The sequence below is a fragment of the Mobula birostris genome, chromosome 1, assembly GCF_030028105.1.
Source record: "Mobula birostris isolate sMobBir1 chromosome 1, sMobBir1.hap1, whole genome shotgun sequence".
NCBI classification, from domain to species: domain Eukaryota; kingdom Metazoa; phylum Chordata; class Chondrichthyes; order Myliobatiformes; family Myliobatidae; genus Mobula; species Mobula birostris.
The window spans coordinates 88,538,549-88,560,361 of record NC_092370.1 but is presented as its reverse complement, the minus strand read 5'-3'; the positions used below and the strand labels follow the sequence as shown (position 1 = coordinate 88,560,361).

General features: G+C 42.5%; 1 protein-coding gene across 2 annotated transcripts in view; it reads right to left on the bottom strand.

The window, feature by feature from the left end:
- Positions 1-21,813, bottom strand: part of LOC140198027 (piezo-type mechanosensitive ion channel component 2) — an 835,978-nt gene that overhangs the window by 342,078 nt on the left and 472,087 nt on the right. For both annotated transcript variants that reach the window (XM_072258850.1, XM_072258859.1), the window contains exon 3: positions 8,864-8,989. In XM_072258850.1, coding sequence (XP_072114951.1) covers positions 8,864-8,989 — 126 coding nt within the window. The remainder of the gene's footprint in view (positions 1-8,863; positions 8,990-21,813) is intronic.

The window sequence follows — 21,813 nt, the reverse complement described above, 5'->3', positions numbered from 1 at the left end:
CCAACCGAATAAAAGTCACCATAAAAGCTACATGTTTTTACCACATGTATGTGTCTGTGGTTTGTGTAAATGTGCATGCACGATTATATCAATACTGTACAAAGATCTCGGTATCTAGTTTCCATACTAAGCACAAATGCAGTCCGAATGGAGCCTGCACCTTATCTCTGCGATTTTCACAAGTGTCCTTGGACATGCTCCAGTTGTCTACCTGAATTATTCGAATAGATATGCTATTGCTTAGTTAACCAGATATTGTTAATTTTCCATAGTCTGAGTAGTTGGTGGGAGAATCAGGAAGGTGCTGACAGGCATGTGTGACAGAACAGATTACAGGGAAATTGATAAAATAACAGGATTGATGAAACTGTTCTAAAAGCTAGTAGAGATTCAATGGGCAGAATGGCCTCCCTCTATGTGACAAGAAACCGTGAGGGTGCAAGTGCGCACAAACGTGCGTTAACTTCTGCATACTTTGAATTCTTATTGATATGTGTTAATCTATCTGTACTTGGGTTTAAAATATCACAAGATAATTAGCACAATCTTCACCAGGAGCAGTTCATTTTCTTCAAGATGTGAAAGCAGTACCGGGGCTCCCCAGGTTATGAATGATGTGACTTTTGAAAATCCATCTTTACACAAATTCCTTCATACATTTTTTAAGCTTTTTTTTCAAAAAGGTAATATCAATGATAAAATATTTCTCAGTACTATTGATAAGTGAATACAGCATACATTTTACTATTTAATTATGGGTAGTGTTAAAGTGACATGGAATCACACCTAATGCATGCAGAGATAAGGTAGTTACAGAAACAGGGCAATTCTGACTTAAGGAGAAATCAGTTTATGTACATTTCTCTGGAGCAGAACCCTTACATAATCTGGGACTGCTTGTGTTCACCGTTCCAGCACAAAAAGGAATTTATCCCCATCAAGAACCCCACACAATACATCTTCTTATATGCCATACTCAAATTGGAAGGTAAAACATGTCTTAACAAAACTTTTACTGGCTTAAAACAGATTTAAACAGTTCCCAAGAGAAAGAATGGTGAACAAGTATTCATATGCCTCTAAAAGGGGCTATTGTTACTAAAGTTGATAATATAGGAAATATTTTCTTTAGATTTTTAATATAGCATACAGAAAAGGTTACCAAGTCAAGTTCAGTAGTTTTGAAAGTGAACTGGGTGTTTCTAAAATATTATAAAATGGAGTTTGGTAAGAGACTCCAGGTCTCTTCACCACATCAATGGATGTCTGGAAAACACTGAAGATTATAGAGAAGTTGGCTTCAGCCAAAGAAGTTTGTTTTATTTTGTTGAATAAGATCTTTCTGTAATTTCCACACAACATTTGAAAATTTGATCTTTGTCTGCATGAGACCAGATGGGCTCATCCTATTAAGGACACAACATAAACAGTGCCTCAAATACATGCTTAGCCACTTTATTAGACACACCTCCACACTGGCTCGTTAAGGCAAATATCTAATCAGCCAATCATGTGGTAGCAACTTAATGCATAAAAGCATGCAGGTATGGTCAAGAGGTTCAGTTGTTGTTTAGATCAAATATCAGAATGGGGAAGAAATATGAACTAGGTGACTTTGAGCATGGAACAATTGTTGGTGCTTGATAGGGTGGATTAAGTACCTCAGAAACTGCTGATCTCCTGGGATTTTCAAGCACAACCATCTGTAGAGTTTACAGAGAATGGGGAAGGTACAAAAAGCATCCAGTGAGTGGCAGTTCGGTGGGCAAAACACCTTGTTAGTGAGTGAGGTCAGAGGAGAATGGCCAGACTGGCTCAAACTGACAGGAAGGTGACAGTAACCCAAATAACCACACATTACAACAGAGGTGTGCAGAAGAGCATCTCTGATCACATTGAACCTTGAGGTGGATGGCTAAGGGTTCAGAAGACCACGCTGGGCTCCACTCCACTACTTAATAAATTGGCCACTGAGTGTATATCGTCTGAAAGGTACCTGTAACTGCTCTAAGTAATCATTATCCCTTCAGATGATTTATCAGATAACAAGGAGTAAAGAAGAAGAGAGGAAAAGAGGTACCTGCATTTCCATAGCACTTTTTACACCCTTGGATGTCTCAAAATGACTTACTGTCACTAAAGCAGTAATTTTGCAACTTTGGAAAGCTGTGCCATAAATTATTCACTATTTTTTCACTAGTAGCTCAAACACTCTGGTCACCACCACAGTCATTTCCTCAACTTCCCTTGAGGCTGTAAACCCAGAAACATAGGAAATACCGCCAGGGGCTTGTCAATGATATGAACATAGGAAACGAGGGCAGGAGAAAGCCATACAGCCCCATTAGTCTGTACTGCTGTTTAATAAGAACTTGATTGTTCTTGTGCCTCAAATACACTTCTCAACATAATCTCTTGAGTTTATAATCTCCATAAATTCTTGCTGAAAAAATCTATTCATTTCAGTGCTTAAAATATTCTCAACAGGGCATCCAATGTCTTGGAGAGGAGAGAATTTGAAAGTTTCACAATCTTCCTCATTTCAGGCTTATATCCCTGCCTGGATCTATGTCTCTTACACTCAGTTCTCTGGTTTCAGTAGTCAGAAAGTCAATACTTCTCAGAAATTTACAAGTCTATGCTTATTTTAAATTCCAAAAGTATTGCCTGACTGCAGTCCCAAGTTTTCAATGCAGCACAAAACATTCGTGATGAACTCCATTTTGAATATGCAGTTCCATTTGCCTTAATGCATGCAACATATATGCAGACTGAATGCAAATGAGCCAGGCCCTGAAGTTCTACTAGTGCTAGTGTGCAGGCACATGCCACAAAGGCTGCAGGGAAATTTGCCCTTCATGTCAAGGGCAGCACAGTGTACAACAGTTGGTGATGCTGTCCTCTTGCTCCAGGGACCCCTCAGAGATGAAGGTGCAGAGTTTGGATGCTCTCCCTATGAGCACATGGGTTTGGCCCAGAGGCTCCAGTTTTCTTGCAGATTCCAAGCTTATGCTGATAGGTGAATAGACCAGTGTAAATTGTCCCTTAGATAATCTATCAGATAATGGCAAAATGATTTAAAGGAGAGTTGATTGCATGTGCAAGGGAGAATACGTTGAGTGGTAAGTAGAGGAGGAATGGAATCAACAGGATTGTACTGCTGGAAGCCAGCATGAACTTGATGAGCTGAATGGCCTCCTTTTTGTAAGGAGAGGACAGAAAGAAAAACAGAAAATAAAAGTATCACTTATGAGCAAAGTACAAAGAGCAATTTCCCTAAGTCACTCTAAGCAACACCACAGCAGACTCAATGGTAGGTTAAATTGTTAAAATGTAAAATTGTTAACATGATCAACTGTGTTATCTGTGTTGACTACTACATTTTCAACATGTATTTGATAACAACCACAAAATCCAGTATTATCTATTTCTCCATGTAAGCCTTTCAAACAAATCATGGCAATATATTGCAAAGGACAGATTCAGAATATTCCTCAAGCAGGACTTCTTCCAAATAAAGTAACTAATACTTGCTATAGTCCTTTTCCAACTGGAAAACAGAACACTGGCCTGTAGTTATCCAACAGGCAGTTACATGGCGCAGTATTGAGTTTGCAAAGTTCCAAACAAGGGTAAACTGGATAATTAATGCTCTTCAGTGCTTTTTTAGTAATCTTTATAGTTGGTCAAGTAGGAACAAAAAAAAAAACAATTGGACATTGATTGGACAGAGTTTTGGGATGAACTGAGGTTTGAAAGACCAAAGCTCTGTCAAATTAATTTACGATCATGATGATAATGCAGGAAATATGGCAGTAAACTTGCACAACAGCTCCTGCAAATAACAGTGTAATACTGACTTGATCATCTGTTTTCATGATGTAGATTATGAGATAAATATTAACAAGGACACTGCTTTACAATTGGACAATAGCATTTCAATTAGAAACTGGGACGTACACATGGCACAGCTTTCAACAACCCGGCTAAAAGGGAGCAACTCTGACAGTGTAGTACACTTTCAGTTTTGATAATTCATGCTCATATCTCTGGAAATTTGATGTACTCAAAGAGGACAGCAGTAAGGAGACACTGGCCACAGCTGTGAGAGACACTGCGCTCTTGGCAATGTGGCAACAGGCATTTTGTTAAATATGTGTCTTTTAATTCCTTATTTAAAGTTCAAAGTAATTTTATTATCAAAGTACACATATATCATATACAACCCTGAAATTCATTTTCTTGTAGGCATGTTCAATAAATCCAATGACCATAATAGAATCAATGAAAGACTGCACTAACAGAGCAGACAACCAACGTGCAAAAGTCAACAAACTGTGTAAATACAAAAAGAAAGATAAAAATAAAATAATAATAATAATAATAAACAAGCAATAAATATCAAGAACATGAGAGGAAGAGCCCTTGAAAGTGAGTCTATAGGTTGTGGGAAGAGTTCAGTGCTGGGGCATGTGAAGTTATCCCCTCTGGTTCAAGAGAGGTAACAACTGATCCTGAACCTGGTGGTAGTGATGTACTTGGCCATATCCACGATTTTTTGTAGGACTTTCCATTCATGTCATTACCAGTACAAAGGTGCCAAGACAATGATTAATACATGACATCATTTATTGTTTACTCTATAAGTTTAAATTTGGACTTTACCCCACAATTTTATTATACAAGACATGGAATCTAATTGATACGTATATACTATATTTCACTACAGAGACTCCCAATACAACTGAGATTCTTGTACATTCTTTGACACTAACTACAGAGTTACCCTTTTAATTGTATCTTAGTACGGCTGGTAATCTGAAATGCAGCATTTATACTTTCAGGAACCATGCCCTATGATTGATGCCTCTTTTTCGATACTTGGATTACACTCCTTGGTCAGTTCCATCAGTTGAACTGAAGACACCAGAGACAGCAGAGGCTGGAATCTGGAGCAACAAATAATCTGCAGGCAGAGCCCTATAAGTTGAGAGGGGAAAATAATTGTTTATGTTTTGGATCAAATCCCTGCATCAGTTAACTAGCTTTTGAATCTCATAGTGTTCAGCCACTGTCCTAATTTTTATCCCCAGCTATTTGAGTGACTTAATTCAGCAAAGATTTTGACTCTGGATGAGGTGAGACATGTTTGCCTATACTGCCAGTCAGGTGGTCTCAATTTAAAATAGAAACATTAAGACACTATTGCTCTTCAAGGCAGGAAGTGTACTATGTCTGGCCTACACATGACTCCAGGGCCACAAATATGTGGTTGATTCTGCAATGCCCTCTGAAATGACTCATCAAGCCACTCAGTTCAAAAACCATTGAAGATGAACACCAAGTGCTGTCCATACTAAATCAAAAAAAAATTATTATAAAATCCAACATGTTTATCTTTTTTCCCCAAGCAACCTGTGCTCCAACTATGTAATGGACCTCATTAGGCTCCCAGAGACAAGGTGGAAAACTGTAGGACAGTTTTTAAAGGGAGGCAGATCTATGATCTGCATCTCCAATAAAGTGCAACCACTAAATTCTCAGCTTCTTTTTTAAAGAACTCAGAACTGGTACTTAAAGTTATTTCGCTATGGGCTTTTAATTTGTTAAAGGCTGACAGAAATTTCCATCTCCTTTTCCGCTGACAATGGGCTAAGTGCTTACTACCTCTTCTGTGCCTCTCACTTTGCATCTTTTAGATCTTGGTGTTGATTTGACAGCTTGTCAACTCTTCATACCAGTTTTGCAGAACAGTTTCCTCATTTTGCAGCACTTTGTGGGGTGTTAATGTCAGCACAGGTGTTCCATCTGGCAATTGGTGAGTGACACTGAAAACAGAGTCACATTTTATATTGTACTCTAAATATCAGATCTTCAATTTCTGTTATAAGGTTACTTGTAAAGACAATGAACAGCACAAAAGGCAGGCCTCAGAGCTTGAGTAGTCTTGATGTATGTCTCTTCTCCCAGCTCACTTTGTCTCACCCTTCCATTCCTATCTCCCTCATGAGATAATAAAGAATAGATTTCCCTGATTCCTTTAGAGTTAAAATAAATGAGAAGTGGACATCATCTGATAGGAGAGAGAGATCTGCTCTCCCACTCTACCATTCCAGGGTAAAAGGTGAAAATTGTTATCTTCTATTAACTTTATAATGTCAGTTAGAACATAGAACATAACAGCAAAGTACATGCCGTCTGGCCCATGGTGTTGTACCAGCCTTTTAAATGCTCTGAGATCAATCTAGCTCTTCCCTCCTACATGGCCTTCTATCATCCACATGTCCATCTAAGCATCTCTTAAATGTCCCCGGTATATCTGTCTATACCACCTTTTCCACCCACTCATCATCATCTCTGTTAAAAAAAACATATCTATAATATCCCCTGCTTTACTTTCGTCCAATCTCCTTAAATTTATCCCTCTTCATATTTGCCATTTCTGACCTGGAGAAAAGTCTCCAGCTATCAATTCGATCTACACCTCTTTTCATCTTGTACACCTCTATCAAGTAACCTCTCATCCTTCATCAAAGAGAAAAGCCATGGTTGCCTCATCTCAATGATGCAGATCTTTATCTTAACAAGTACATGAATAAAAAGGCAGGTGGCTGGAAATAACCACCATCACATTTAATGACAGATCAGTTCAGATGCTGAATGGCTACTTTGAAGTTTTAAAGAGTGTCATTGGGTCAAATGTTTATCATCACGACAGAGGCAGCAATCTTGCTGAGCGTATCGATTTTTTTTGTGTGGTATTGCAAGGACTTTACCACTTTCAGCATTAAAACAAACAAGGCGTGTGTAGGCTGGTGACAAGTTTGTTCTTTAGAATTATATCTTCCCTGATTACAATGAATTACCTGAACAAAAATAACTGGATCCAAGTGATTGCTGCTTCACTGTATCTACCATTATTCGCTTATTATCTTATTCCTTTCTCTCCCACCAGCTTCCAAGGATATCTGCTTTACAGATGTAATAGATGTTTATTCATGTTCATTTCTTAACTTCCTCATTGGGAGATCACAGTCAGTGCGGATCAGAAATAGTATCTCCTCTTCCCTGACAGTCACACTAGCAAAACACAAGGATGTGTGCTTAGCCCACTGCTCTGTTCTCTCTACACCCATACTGTGTTGCCAGGCACAGATCAAATGCCACCTATGAACTTGCTAATAACATCACTATTTTTGGTAGAATTTCAGATGATGATGTGGAAACGTACAGGACAGTGATCAATCAGCTGGTTGAGTGGTATTGCAACAACAACCTTGCACTCAATGTCAGTAAGACCAAGGAATTGATTGTGGACTTCAGGAAGAGGAAGTCAAAGGAACACACAACAATCCTCAGTGAGGGATAGCAATGGAAAGGGTGAGCAGTTTCAAGTTTCTGGGTGTCAACATCTCTGAAAATCTATCCCGCAGTCAACATATTGATGGAATTACAAAGAAAGAACGACAGTGACTTTATTTCATGAGGAGTTTGAGGAGATTTAGCACGTCACCAAAGATTTGAGAAAGTTTCTACAAGTGCACCGTTCTAACTAGTTGCAACAGTGTCCAATGCGGAGAGGTCACGGCATAGGATCGGAAAAAGCTGCATAAAGTTGAAAACTCAGTCAGCTCCATCATGGGTGATAGCTTCCCAAGCATTGAGGACATCTTCAAATCACAATATCTCAAAATGGAGCTGTCCGTCATTAAGGACCGCATCACCCAGGACACACACTCTTCTCACTGCTCAAGGAGGTGGTACAGGAGCATGAAGACACACACTCAGTGTTTTACGAGCAGCTTCTTCTCTTCTGCTATCAGATTTCTGAATGGACAATGAACCATATACACTACACTATTTCTTCCCTCCTTTTTTTGCAATACTTAATTTCATATATATATTCATTACTGTAATAGCTTATATATATATATATATATATATATATATATAGTATACATACACATACATTACTGTAATTTACAGTCTTTATTATGCATTGCACTACATGTACTGCTACTGGAAAACAACAAATCTTACAACATATGCCAGTGAAATTAAACCTGATTCTGATTCCAACTGTGTGTCATAGGAAGGGATATATAACACTACAAGGGGTGATTGATAAGTTCATGGCCTAAGGTAGAAGGAGACAATTTTAGAAAACCTAGCACATTTATTTTTCCTACATTTACACACTTAGTCCAGCGGTCGTGGAGCATATAGATCCCTTCTCTGTTGAAGTCGGCGCCTTGAACCTCAAGAAAGTGGTCCACAGCAGGGGTGATTGATAAGTTTGTGGTCTAAGGTGCAAGGAAATGTGTTATTAACTTCAAACTTTCTGCATTATCACTCAAAGGGTTGAACTGCACGTGCATGCGCATGTAACAAGAGCTGGATAACTTATCTCTATCTACCTTAGGCCACAAACTTATCATTCACCCCTGCTGTGGACCACCTGGATGTGTAAGCATTAAATGCACGTGCAGCTCAACTCTTTGAGTGAAAATGCAAAGGTTGAAGTTAATAACTCATTTCCTTCTACCTTAGGCCACAAACTTATCAATCTTCTACAAAGAAGGGATCCGTATGCTCCACGACCACTGGACTAAGGTGTACATGTAGGAGGGGACTATGTTGAAAATAAATGTGCTAGGTTTTCTAAAATTGACTCCTTCTACCTTAAGCCGCGAAGTTATCAATCACCCCTCACAAATACTGTACCTTAGCTGCCGATTCCAAATCTACTATCCAAATCAAGAGCCATAACATGAACTCTAACTCACCTGTAACTAGAAATAGTTAAGCTAAAGAAGGTGTAGGTTTTCTATGTTTCTAAAAGTAACAAAAACTGTATACTTACAATTGAATCCTGGCTTGATTTTCCTATTAACCTGTAGGCTATATATGGTAATTTGAAACAAGGCATGAAGCAGCAGAAAGGTGAGGCTTGTGAAACACAGGGTTTTCAGTAAGCGGCCTGTATGTCCTGGAATAAAAAAGATCGATAATTAGTTCCTATGCAAGAAATTATAATTTAATTAAATTAAATTAAAATAGCCAGACAAGTGTGATATTGACATTGCAGACAGAAACACTGAATTTTGTACTACTTAGCTTTGCTTTCTTCTAGTAAAGGTAACAGACTTTTACTCGGTCTGTCATTAACATTTTCCTGATTGACATTTTCCCCCATCTCATTTTGTATGTACATGATAGAGATTTTATTTTTTTTTAGTAAGTATGACATTGGCAAGGCATGTGTTTATTGGGTCTTGCTAGACATTTCAGGCATCCTTCATTAAGCAGTGACTTATTTAGTTACAATCGGCTGGGTTTCGTAAGGCTGACACACTTCGATCCTAAAGCATATTAGTGAACCAGATAGCTGACAGAATAACCCAAACCTTTCATAGTCTGTGTGGTGTCTGCAAGAGGTTGAGGACCCAATGAGGAGACATATTTATTATGTTGGCTCCATTATTCCAATCCTTCCTCTAACAGTATTTGCAATATTTGGTTTCTCCAGCCACAATTCCAATATTGTTTATTTTCTCTCTCCCTTCCAATTTCCTCCATATAAATTATCTGCAATTAACAATCCCTCAGCAGCCTCTTTCAGCCAGAACCACCAACACTTGCATCATTCAGATCATAAAGTCTTTCCAAGACTCCCCCCCATCCCCCCAACTGCACCTTTCTCGTGTGCCTCAGCTCCTCTGCAATTTTAAACATGTTTGATTTCCAACTTCTCTCAGTTTTAATGAAAGATGCCCTCCAGTCAGTAAGAGGACATCTGTGGAGAGAGAAACAAAGTTTACAGAGCTAATGGTTTAGGATGATGTTTGGATTCTCCAGTTAAGATTAACGAATCGTCATTCACTTGAGATGCTAACTTTATTTCTTTCTCTCCAGATGCTGCTTGATCTGCTGAGTGTTTCCAGTACTTACCACTTATATCTCAGACTTTCAACACCCGCCAGTTTTTGAATTGTCAACATGAAATGTTAACTGTTTCTTTATCCACAGAATTTGACTGACCTCTTGAACTCTTCCAACATTTTGTTTTCCTTACCAGAAAGTATGATAAATGTAGCTCTAATTGTGCCTTTTAAAATAGAATTTGATAAATATTTAAAGGAAAGAGAACTGTATAGGGCTATAAAGAGGTGAAAATGGATCTAACTGGATTGATCTAAAATGGCTGTTACGTAACAGTAGAAATTACTTCCTTTCTGTAATAAATCTGCTCCTAAATCAGCAATCCCTGATCTTAAAGATGTTTATATGGAATAGTGGGACTATAGAGAAGCAGGACTGTTGTTGGAGCAGAGATCAGAAAGGCATAGCAAGACCCTGAGTGAAGCTAATGAAGACGAAATCTTCCCATGTCACAAGCAACAGGAAGCAAAGGACAGAGATTTTAAAAAATAAAAGAAACAGAGAAATTATTTTTGGTTGCAAGTTTTTATGCCTTCGATCGTAGAGTCTGCAAAGGCAGCTGAAGCAGATTCAATAGTAACATTGAAAAGGGAATCAGATTAATAATTGAAAAAGAAAATAAATGAGAAAAGGGTAAGGGAGTGATCCCATTTGGAAAGCTTTACCAGAGAGCTGGTACAGAATAACAATCTTCAGTGCTATCTGATATTTATTATCTCTATGATTCCAAAACATGGAACATATCATTTGATTTTTACACAAATTTAATGAGGTAAATTTTGAATATAAATTCCCAGTCAAAATTAAAAGTTGTTTGTCATGGCAGCTCAAGGTATATCACAGGAAACCAGAATGACGGAATGTGTATTTTCTTTTCATTTTTTTTTCTATCAACGTAAGAAACTAAAGAAACAATTTTGTCGGAAGAGAAATACTTGCCAGTTTCTTCAGAAATTAAAAGGTCAGAATTGGTCTTTGTCCCTTGGTATGCATGGATAAGAAGACCGCAAGCTGACTTTTTGAATTATGACCCTATTTGAAAATCAGTCTGTAAATAAATGAACTCAGGAGAGGAATGGATCTCAGTATGATGACTTCCGTAGTTCAATAGTTGCTTCTCCACTTTCTTGGGCTGACATATCAAGGTTATCTAATTGGCTAAATCCCTGGAGCACTGCTCACCTACGTCAGGTCATCAAAGGTGCAAAATAAACATAAATCTTTCTTTCTGAAAATGGCCAATCTTTTGGCTTGGTATTTAAGAGAGGAATGTTGGCCAGTAAATCAAGCCGAAGTTATTCTTAGAAGACTGCCAACTGGATCAAATATGACATTTATTGCACACTTTCCTCTTTGATGATACAGTCTTGCACTGAAATGTCAACCTAGCTTTGGCATTCAGTTCCAGGGCTGTGTGTTACCAATGGAGCCAAGAGATGTTTTCACAGCTGCCTTAAAGTTATCTATATTTTTTTTCTCTAAATAGGAAGGCAAGGTATTCATATTTTTTAATTATTATTTTACATCAACTCAAAAGCATATAGTAAATACAAATTTGGCAGAAGTATGTCTCACACAGGTACTACTATGAAGGATTAATTGGACCATACAAGTTAACAAAACGAGGTAGGGTTATGTCAACTGGAAATTGCTAGATTTCTCAAGCTTGAGATTTCAGATTTTCACCTCTTTAGGGATCATTTCCTTTTATTACTTAACAGGTTTTGTTTGTATGTTTCACATATCTTCTTAGGACACAAGGCCATTTGGTCCATTCCTGCTATGTTGGCTGTCAGCACAATTCTGTTGGTTCCATTGCCCTACTTATTTTCCTGAAACCTATACCATTCTCACATGCAGGTCCGCTCCAACTCAATACTTCAGGCACCCACCTACACTAAGGGTAGTTAACATTGGCCTGGTACTCAGTGCACCTGAAGAAAACCAGTACAGACACATGGAAATGAACTACAGTAGCTCTATACAGACAGCATCCAAAGTCAGGTCTCTGGAACTATGCCATTTTGCTTCCATTGTTTCCATTCTCTGGTGTTCAACAGAATGAAGGAAGATTTTATAGTGGTATATAAAATTACAAAGGGCATAGATGCATGCAGTCTTTTTCTCCTTGGGTTGGGTGAGACAAGAACTAAAGATAATAGATTTGGGGTGAAATGTGAAATATTTAAGGGGAATCTGAGGGAAAATTCCTACACTCAGATGTTGGTGTGTGTGTGTGGAACGAGCTGCTAGTGGAAGTGGTAGTTGTGGGTCCAACTGTAACATTTAAGAGGAGTTTGGAGAGGTAGGTGCATAGATGAGAGGGGTTTACAGGGATATAATCCATGTGCAGATGGATGGCACTAGGCAGAAGACCAGGCCAGCATGGGCTAGATGAATAGAAGGGATTGGTTCTGTGCTCTATGATTCTGAGTACTCTACCATTGGTATCTTTTGGGCTATCACTGGCCAAAAGCTCAACCGTGGCCCCAAGAGCAGGTAAAAGGTCAAGTCAAGTTTATTCTCGTATGCACAGGTATGATTAGTTTCAAGAAAAACCAAAGAAATCACTTTCATAGATTCAGACAACACAACAGAACATAAATCATAAAACAAAACATATATTATACAACAGAGTGAAGAAAAAGACCATACAAAACAATATATTCATGAGAAAAATATAGAAACCAAGCCCACGATAGTGCAAGAGCGGGTCCTTAGTGTTCTGTTGCTGAGGTAGGCAGGATTAGGAATGTGCAAGTCAGTTCAAGAACCCGATGGCTGGAGGAAAGAAGCTGTCACTGAACATAAACAAGAGAAAACCTGCAGATGCTGGAAATCTGTGCAATACACTCAAAATGCTGGAGGAGCACGACAGGCCAGGCAGCATCTAGGAAAAGGGTACAGTCGACGTTTCAGGCCGAGACCCTTCTGAAGTTTCGGCCTGAAACACCGACTGTACTCTTTTCCCAGATGCTGCCTGACCTGCTGAGTTCCTCCAGCATCTTGTGTGTGTCACTGAACATGCTGGTGTGGAATTTCCAGCTTCCATACTACTACCTTCTGAAGGATAATGAGGTTCAGGGCAAAAAGTGCTGGGCATTCCAGCAATGCAGAGATCTTTTAATAGAAGTTAGAAAGAAACAGTATAGTGTGATTGAATTCCAAGCCAAGAATAGCTTGTGAAATATAAATTGAAATGTTGAAAATCAAATTGTAATTACTTTGAAGATATTAAGAGGAGCTCACAGGGTACATAAGAACTCGAAGTAGACACTAGAGTAGGCCAATCAGTCCCATGCTCTGCTATTCAATAAGATCAAGGCTGTTTTTTTTTTTATCTCAGCACCACTTACACGGTAACTGCTTCACATATGACCGCAAGAAACTGCAAAGAGTTGTGACACAGCTCAGCACATCATGGGAACCAGTTCGCCGCTATGGACTCTGCCCATATTTCTTGCTGCCTCAGTAAATCAAATAGCTTAAAACTCCTAGCCACCCCAAACATCCACTCTTCTCATCAGGCAGAAGATACAAAAGCACATACCACCAGGCTCAAGGACAGCTTCTATCCCACTGTTACTGGTATCTTGTACAATAAGATGAACTCTTGACTTCATAAGCTACTTTGTTACGATCTTGCACTGAGGAGAGGAGAAGATGGTGGCGTGATGCAATGGGCAGCAGCCACTCCGGTGGTGATGTCTGTTAACTGTCAAGTAGGGTGCCGTGCACAATCCTGATTTGATGGAGACAGACGTGAGAGCACAGAGGAACATCTGGAGAAACTTCTGAAATGCCTGTTCGCTGCTGCTGCTACTGTGTGATCCAGAATCTCCAGAGGGGAAGGCCCCGAGTCCTTGGCTTTGCTTGTTGCTCGGCGGCTGGGGCGGGGTCGAAGCGCTCAGCAGAGATGGTGCTCTGTGCTCGGTGTCGGAGGCTCTAAGTTTTTGGACGGACTCAGAGTCAGCTGTGGTCGGGTGTTTCCGGGGCTGCATCGGCAAGTTTGCGGCACTGGAGGTTCATGGCAGGGAGAGTTTCTCCCTTCTACCATCTGCATGAGATGATGGGCTATCGGGACCTTGAGACTTTTTTTTTACCATGCCCATGGTCTGCTCTTTATCAAATTACGGTATTGCTTTGCACTGTTGTAATTATATGTTATAATTATGCGGTTTTTGTCAGTTTTAGTCTTGGTCTGTCCTGTGTTTCTGTGATATCATACTGGAGGAACTTTGTATCATTTCTTAATGCATGCATTTCTAAATGACAATAAACGAGGACTGAGTGTCCTCATAATCTAATCTAATCTAATCATCACTTACCTGCTCTACTTTTACATTTTATTCTGCAATGCTATTATTTAACCTTATTCTACCTCAATGCACTGTGTAATAATTTGTTCTGTATGAATAGTACACAGGACAAGCTTTTTACTTTTCTTGATACATGACAATAATAAACCAATACCAATACATACACTAACCTTAATGTCTAAAGATCACTGTCCTTAGCAACAAACTCCCTCCACCTACAAGATGACAAGATTTTGTCTCATCTCTTCGCTGAATGGCAGTTTCCCCTTATTTTGACCATATAACCTTTACTTTGGACACCTCAGCCATAATGCTCCCCATTCCCACCACCTTTGCTATCCTAACCAATTTTATTTATTTAATTCAATTTATTTATTTATTTTTACAGGAACACCATCAAGAGTGTCCTGACCAGCTGCACCACTGCCTGGTACGGGAATTGCTAGATATCTGACTGTGAGGGCTGCTGAGAGGATCATCAGGGTCTCTCTTCTACTCATCCGAGATATTTATCAGGAGTGCTGCTTAGCATTGTCAAGAATCACTCCCATCTGTCCCACAACCTCTTTGATCCCCTACCATCAGGCAGAAGGTATCATAGCACAAGTTCAAGGACTGTTAAGATAGGAAACAACTTCTTCCCCCAGGCCATGAGACTATTAAACTCCCTGCTATCACCCCACTCAGGTTTCATCATGTATGAAGTTCCAGCAGCAGTTTTTTTTAAGATTATGAGAACATGAGAGTCCTCTTATATTGTCATTTAGAAATGCATACATGCATTAAGAAATGATACAATGTTTCTCTGGAGTGATATCACAGAAAACAAGACAGAACAAAGACTAACACTGACAAAACCACATAATTATAACATATAGTTACAGCAGTGCAAAGCAATACCATAATTTGATAAAGAACAAACCATGGGCACAGTAAAAAAGTCTCAAGGTCCCGAGTAGATCGACTCCTGAGTCCCCGATAGCAGGCAGCAAAAGGGAGAAACTCCCTGCCATAAACCTCCAGGCACCGTCAACTTGCCGATACCTTGGAAGCAGTCGACCCAGAGTCCATCCGTCCGAAAATTCCGAGCTTCCGACCAGCCTTCCGAGCGCCATCTTCTGCTGAGAGCCTTCGACCTCTCCCCAGCCGCTGAAACACACAAAGATGAGGATTTCGGGGCCTTCAGCTCCGGAGATTCCGGTTATCACACAGTAGCAGCGGCAACAAAGCAGGCATTTCAGAAGTTTTCCAGATGTTCCGCTGTGCTCTCACGTCTGTCTCCATCAAATCAGGATTGTGCACAGTCCCCTACTTGACAGATAACAGACATCATCACCGAAGTGGCCGCGCACGCTGTCGCCGCGCCGCCATCTTCTCCCCCCTCCTGGGAGGATTTTTTTGTTTACTTTTTAAATGCACCTTATGTTAAAAGTCAAACTTCTGGAATATATTTTACTATTTGTTAATTTATTTGTGATAGTATTACTTTATTTTGTGAGTGAGTTTGATGAATGTTTTGTGCAGTTCAGTCTGGAGGAACATTGTTTCGTTTGGTGAGGCCTAATTTGGATCATCGTGTGCAGTTTTGGTCATCTACCTACAGGAAAGATGTAACAAGATTGAAAGAGTACAAGAGAAAAATTTACAGCATGTTGCTGGGTCTGGAGGACCTGAGTGATAAGGAAAGATTGAATAGGTTGGGACTGTATTCCTTAGAATGTGGAAGATTAAGAGGAGATTGGACAGATATATACAAAATTATGATGGGTATAGATAGTGCAAATGCAAGCAGGCTTTTTTCCCCACTGAGGTTGGGTGGAACTACAACCAGAGGTTATGAATTAAGGGTGAAAGAAGTTTAAGGGGAACATGAGGGGAAACTTCTTCACTCAGAGGATCGTGAGAGTGTGGAATGAGCTGCCAGCACTGGTGGTGCATGCAAGCTTGATCTCAAAGTTTAAGAGAAGTTTGAATAGGTAAATGGATGGTAGAGGGTATGGACAGCAATGGTCCTGATGCAGGTCAATGAGAGTAGGAAGCTTAAATGGTTTTGGCATGGACTAGATGGGCTGAAGAGCCTGTTTCTGTGTTGTATTTCTCTATGATTCTATGGTGGTCTTGAACTTATCCCTAATCAGTCCTTGCCTTTCTAAATGTAAATAATTCCTATCACGCAGAAGCCTTTCCAGTAGCTTTTCCGCTACTGTGGTAAGTGTGTAGTTGATTGTTTATCCTGCTGCTCTTCTTAAATCATAGCACAACATTAGTTACTCTCTGGTCTTCTGGTGCCTCCCACAAACAGACATTTCTTTAGCTGCAAACAGCCTCTCTCCACACAGAACAAACCCACCATCTCATGAACGAATCTAGTGAAACTTTACTGCTTTTGCTCCATTGCAGTTAAGTCCTTTTTGAGCAAGGAAAACTGGACTTGTACACAATAATCTCGATGTCATCTTATCAGGGCCACATACAATTGGAACAAGACACCTTTATTCTTCTGTTAATGTTTTTCTGCCATGAAGACCAAAGTGCCATTTGCCATCCTGACTGCTTGCTGAACCTTATTGTTAACTTTCAGTGATTCAGCTACAAGGTCCCTCTGAACATTGAGAAACTGTTCAGAAACTGTTTAATCTTTCAATATTTAGAAATGGTTTGCTTATTCTCCTTCTGTCAAAATGGATGACTTCACATTTTTACATCTTATATTCCTCATCATTCACTCAGTCTGTTCACATTCCTTTTGGAACTTCTCAGCATCTTCCACATAGCCCACACTGTCTCCCAGTTTTGCACCATAAATAAACCTGAATGTGTTACATTTGATGACTTAGATTAAGTGTAAGGGGTTTCTTCTTTTATGTTACTGCATATGTTAATCAAAATGGCTTCTTTGTTATGTTAAATGCTGAGAAGGTTCTCTCACTGCAGCTTGTTTAGGTTATCTTATTGATGAGAGTGTGAATGAACTAATGGGTGTCCATGTTATTCTCTTTTGGGGTGATATTCTGTCTCATATGGCTGGGAAACGACGTTTTTGGCGGGCTTTTGGAGGAGAGACCGGGAGTAAGACGGACGTGCTGGAAGCGCTCTGCTCGATCACTTTGGGTGGTCCCGAGCTGCGAGTCAAGGGGGTCGGCGTGGATCGCAGGGTGAAGAAAGGTGGTCCCGGGTATTTGAGCTCCAACTGTGTGCATGATAAGTCTGGCGCCTTTTTCTTTTTCTTTTATATTGTATCTCTATTAATCTCATAGTCCTAGTAAGATTTATGAAGTGTAATGTGTAAAATGTACATTGTGTGCTGGCTGATGATTGATGTCTGAGGCCGAATCAGGTGGCATTGCACAGCAACCGATGCAACCGGGAGACACAGTTGGGCGGCGGACGGGATTTCCCCTAGATAAATATGAGCCGATATAGCTGAGCGTTACATTTGTGGGGGCCGACGTCCGGGATTGAATGTTCGGTAAGCTGTATAAATCGCCACATTAAGTAGTGCGGAGATGGATCGAGATAAGGTTGTAAGCTGGTGTGAGTTAGAGGAGGTACCGGTGAATCATGCGTGCGTGTTAAGTGGGGTGGATTTCCGCACTTCCAGAGATGTACTAGTGTGGGGGTTGAGTTTGATCAAAGGTATCGGGCAGGTAGAATTGATAGCTAGAAGGTGCGGTAAAGAAGTGGAATCCAGCTGGGTGTTGGTTTGTACGAGTGCTGACGTCATGACATTGGAACTGCCAGCGACGGTCAGCGTCCAGGGGCAGGCGGGACCGTGGGGCCTCCACACCCTCCCAGAGGAAGAAAGTGAGGAGATACCGGAGGAGGAGCTAGATGAGACCCCAGGGGAGGTACCAGTAGCCAGTAGTGGGGGTCAGAGTGGGAAGGCTTGGCCAGGCCCCATCCTCCAGCTAGAGTTGAGACTTTTGAGTTAGCAGCTGTCATTACCTCCCTGGTGAGAAGGGTCAAGGGGCCACACCCAAAGCTGACAATTTTCTCAGGAGCCATCCCCACCCCGGAGGGGGAGGATGACTATGATACATGAATTGAAAATACGTCACAGTTGTTAGAGGAGTGGCCAGGCTCGGATGAGGAAAAGAGACAGCGATTGGTGGAAAATTTGAGGGGAGGGGTGGCCGGTGTCGTCCAGGAGCTGAAAGCTGAACAGCCCTTGGCTTTCCTGGCGGAGTATCTGGAAGCTTTGGAGGAAGCGTTTGGAATGTCGGGAGATTCCTGGGAGCTTTTTAGCGGAGTTTCACCACATGTGGCAGGGTGGAGGGGAAAAGCTCTCAGAATACATTTTTCGGCTGGAGAGAATGCTTACTGGGTTGCGGCACCGAGGGGTAGTGAAGGTGGACGAAGTGGCGAGGTTGAGGATGAGTCAGATATTTAGTGGTTCCCTGGAGGAGGACAAGGTGGCTTGGAGTCTCCGGCAGTCCTATAAAAGGAGACCCCCCTCCATCATTCGGGCAGCTGATTAGAGAGGTGCCGGAGGATGAGAGTGCGTTGGGCCAGAAAGGGGGCTCTGGTCACCGGGGACGATCCTCAGTGGTACAGGAGGTGGTGGCCGGTTTAAGAACCGAGAAACCCAAGGGGTCTCGGGGGGTAGGGGCCCCTCGCTTGAGCGGGTGGACAGGGAGAGTACCTCCTTTGGGGGACTGCCCCCGCAGTGGGCTGGGAGTGGCGGGCGTCTCGGGAGGAGAGGGGCGGCGGGTAGCATGTGTTATAATTGTGGGAAAGAGGGGCATTTCCGGCGGGAATGTGAGCGGCCGGGGGTGTGCTACAGCTGTGGGGAAGAGGGTCACTTTCGGAGGGATTGAGAGAGACAAGGCACCTCGTGGAGGGCAAGCCCCTGGGTGACTAAGAAGGGAGAGGTGTCGGGAAACTTAGGAGAGACTCAGTGAGGGAACGCACTGGAGCCTCTGGAGGAACACGTTCCCAGAAATCAGCCAAGGGTCCCCTGAAAGCCCAAGCCCTTATTCTGGATGGATTAGTGGGACCCCGTTCCAACGTGTCCCTATGGATAGAGGGAATCTTTGCAAGAACCATCCTTGACACAGGATTGCCCGCTACCTTATGGTACTGGTCATTCTACAACAAGTATCTAAAGCATTTGCCAGTAACCCGGTTTAATGCCCTGGAGATTTGGGGTATAAGTGATGGGTACCTGTCAGTGAGATTGTAATTCTCGGAGGGTGATGTGGGAGTGTCTGAAGCCCTTGAGACGTTGGTGTTGGTTTGTCCGGACCCGGTGGAAACAGGTGGCGCTGCCCTCTTGTGCGACGGCTCCTGGGAGCCTGTAAGGAGAAGGCAGGGGAGAACTTTCTGGAGACTCTCTCAGTACACCCAGTGTTTCGGGCGGTGTTCAAAGAAGCAGGTGGCCACAGGGGGCTGGATCCTGAGTTCAAACGAGGGACGGTGTGGTGTACTCAGGCGAGGCCTAAAGTGATATGGCCAGGGGAGGTGGCACTGGTGATGGGGACCCCCAGATTTCCTGGAGTACCAGCGGGCGAGGCCCTGTAGTGGACGCCCCGGAAGACCTTGAGGGGGAGTCCCGGTTCCCGGCTGGGGTACTGGTGAGACTTGAATTGCAGAGGTCCTCAGCTGTACAGGCACACCAGATGGGGGTAATTGTAAGGAACACAATGGAGAGGGAGATTACCTTTAAGCACGGGATACCCCTCACGCACTTGTTCCTGGTGATGATGATGTCTAGCGCCCCCGTGAGGCCCACTGGAGGAAAACTATTGGAGAACAGGGGGCAGCTGACCAAAGAGGCCTTTAATTTTGAGGACTCCCCTGTACCGCCAGAGTATAAGAGCAGGCTGGTGAAGAAGATGCTGAAGGTAGGGATGTCTTTTCTCAGGGCGGGTTTGATGTGGGATGTTCCAAGAGCACTCGTCACACTATCCGGGTGACAAGTGACACCCCGTTCAGAGAAAGGTCGCGGCAGTTGGCCCCAGCAGATGTGGAACATGTGTGCAGTTGAAGGATGCAGGGATTATTGAGAAGTCCCGGAGCCCCTATGCGTCCCCCATAGTAGTGGCTAGGAAGAAAAATGGGAAGGTATGCATGTGCGTGGACTATAGGACCCTGAACCGGCACACTGTCTCCGACCAGTAGATGGCCCCGAAGGCGAAGCACGCCTCAGTGCCCCTACTACTGAAAGAGTGGCCTCGGTTGAAGCTGAAGAACGAAATCTTGGTATCGGGTCACGTCGCCCCCGGACCACCCCCCGGTGTTGGCAGCTGGTTATGCCTGAGAAGTATTGGAAGACTGTGCTCCAGGCACTACATGATGATTCTGGGCACTTGGGAGTAGTAAAGACCTATGGATTACTCAAGGACCAGTTTTACTGGCCCCGGATGAAGGAGGGAGGTTGAAGAATACTGTAAGAAATGCAGTCGCTGCATCCGGAGGAAGACCCTGCCTGCGTAGGCAGCTCCTTTGTCCCACTTGCAGAGTGCAGGACCCATGGACCTAGTGTGTATGGATTTCCTGTCTATTGAGCCAGACACCAGCAACACCGCGAATGTCTTAGCCATCACGGATCATATGCTCAGGCCGTTCCCACTAAGGACCAGAAAGCGACTACAGTGGCGAAGGTGTTATGGGAGAAGTACTTTGTTCATTATGGCCTTCCCCAGGCAGATCCATAGTGATCAGGGACGGGACTTTGAGAGCAGGCTTATCCACGAATTACTGGGTATGCTTGGGGTCAAGAAATCCAGGACCACACCCTATCACCTGCAGGGTAATCCTCAGCCCGATAGGTTTAACCGGACCCTGTTGGACATGCTCGGGTCTCTGGAAATCGGTCAGAAGAGTAAGTGGAGTCAGCACATCGGGCATTTGGTTCACTGTTACAATTGTACTCGCAATGACGCTACAGGGTACTCGCCTTATTATCTGACATTCGGGCGGGAAGCGAGGTTGCCCATTGACCTTTGTTTTGGGACTGAAGCGGCTGAATTACCTTCGAAGCCCTGTCTGAAGTACGTGTCCAATATGAGGAGAGAGTTGAAAAGGGTGTACGAGTTGGCTGAGGCGGCGACCACCAAGTGGAATCAAAGGAATAAGAGGAGGTATGATCAGAAAGTGAAGTTCGCCCAACTATTGCTGGGAGACCAGGTCCTTATCCGGAATTTAGGACTACCTGGTAAGCACAAGTTGGCGGATCGCTAGGCCGCCACCCCCTATGTGGTGGAGAGTCAGACACCGAATCTACTCGTTTACTGGGTGAGACCCGAGGATGGGAAGGGGCCTGTCAAGGTACTCCATTGGAACCACCTGTTGCCTCTGGGTCAAGAGGTGCAGGTAGATCAAGAGCCCGAATGGGAGTTTATGCCTAGTACAAGGATTCTGCGAGGGCACGGGGCGAGGGAAGAACCTGCTGTGAAAGAGACGGGACCGTCCCCACCCCGGAAAGGTATACTGCTTCGGAAGACGATGATTCGGATGTGTGGCACCTGTTTCCTTTCGCTAATTCCCCTTAACTGGAACAAGAGGCTCCTGGCCCTTCCCCCACCGAGTTAGGTGAGAGGAGGGAGGGTGT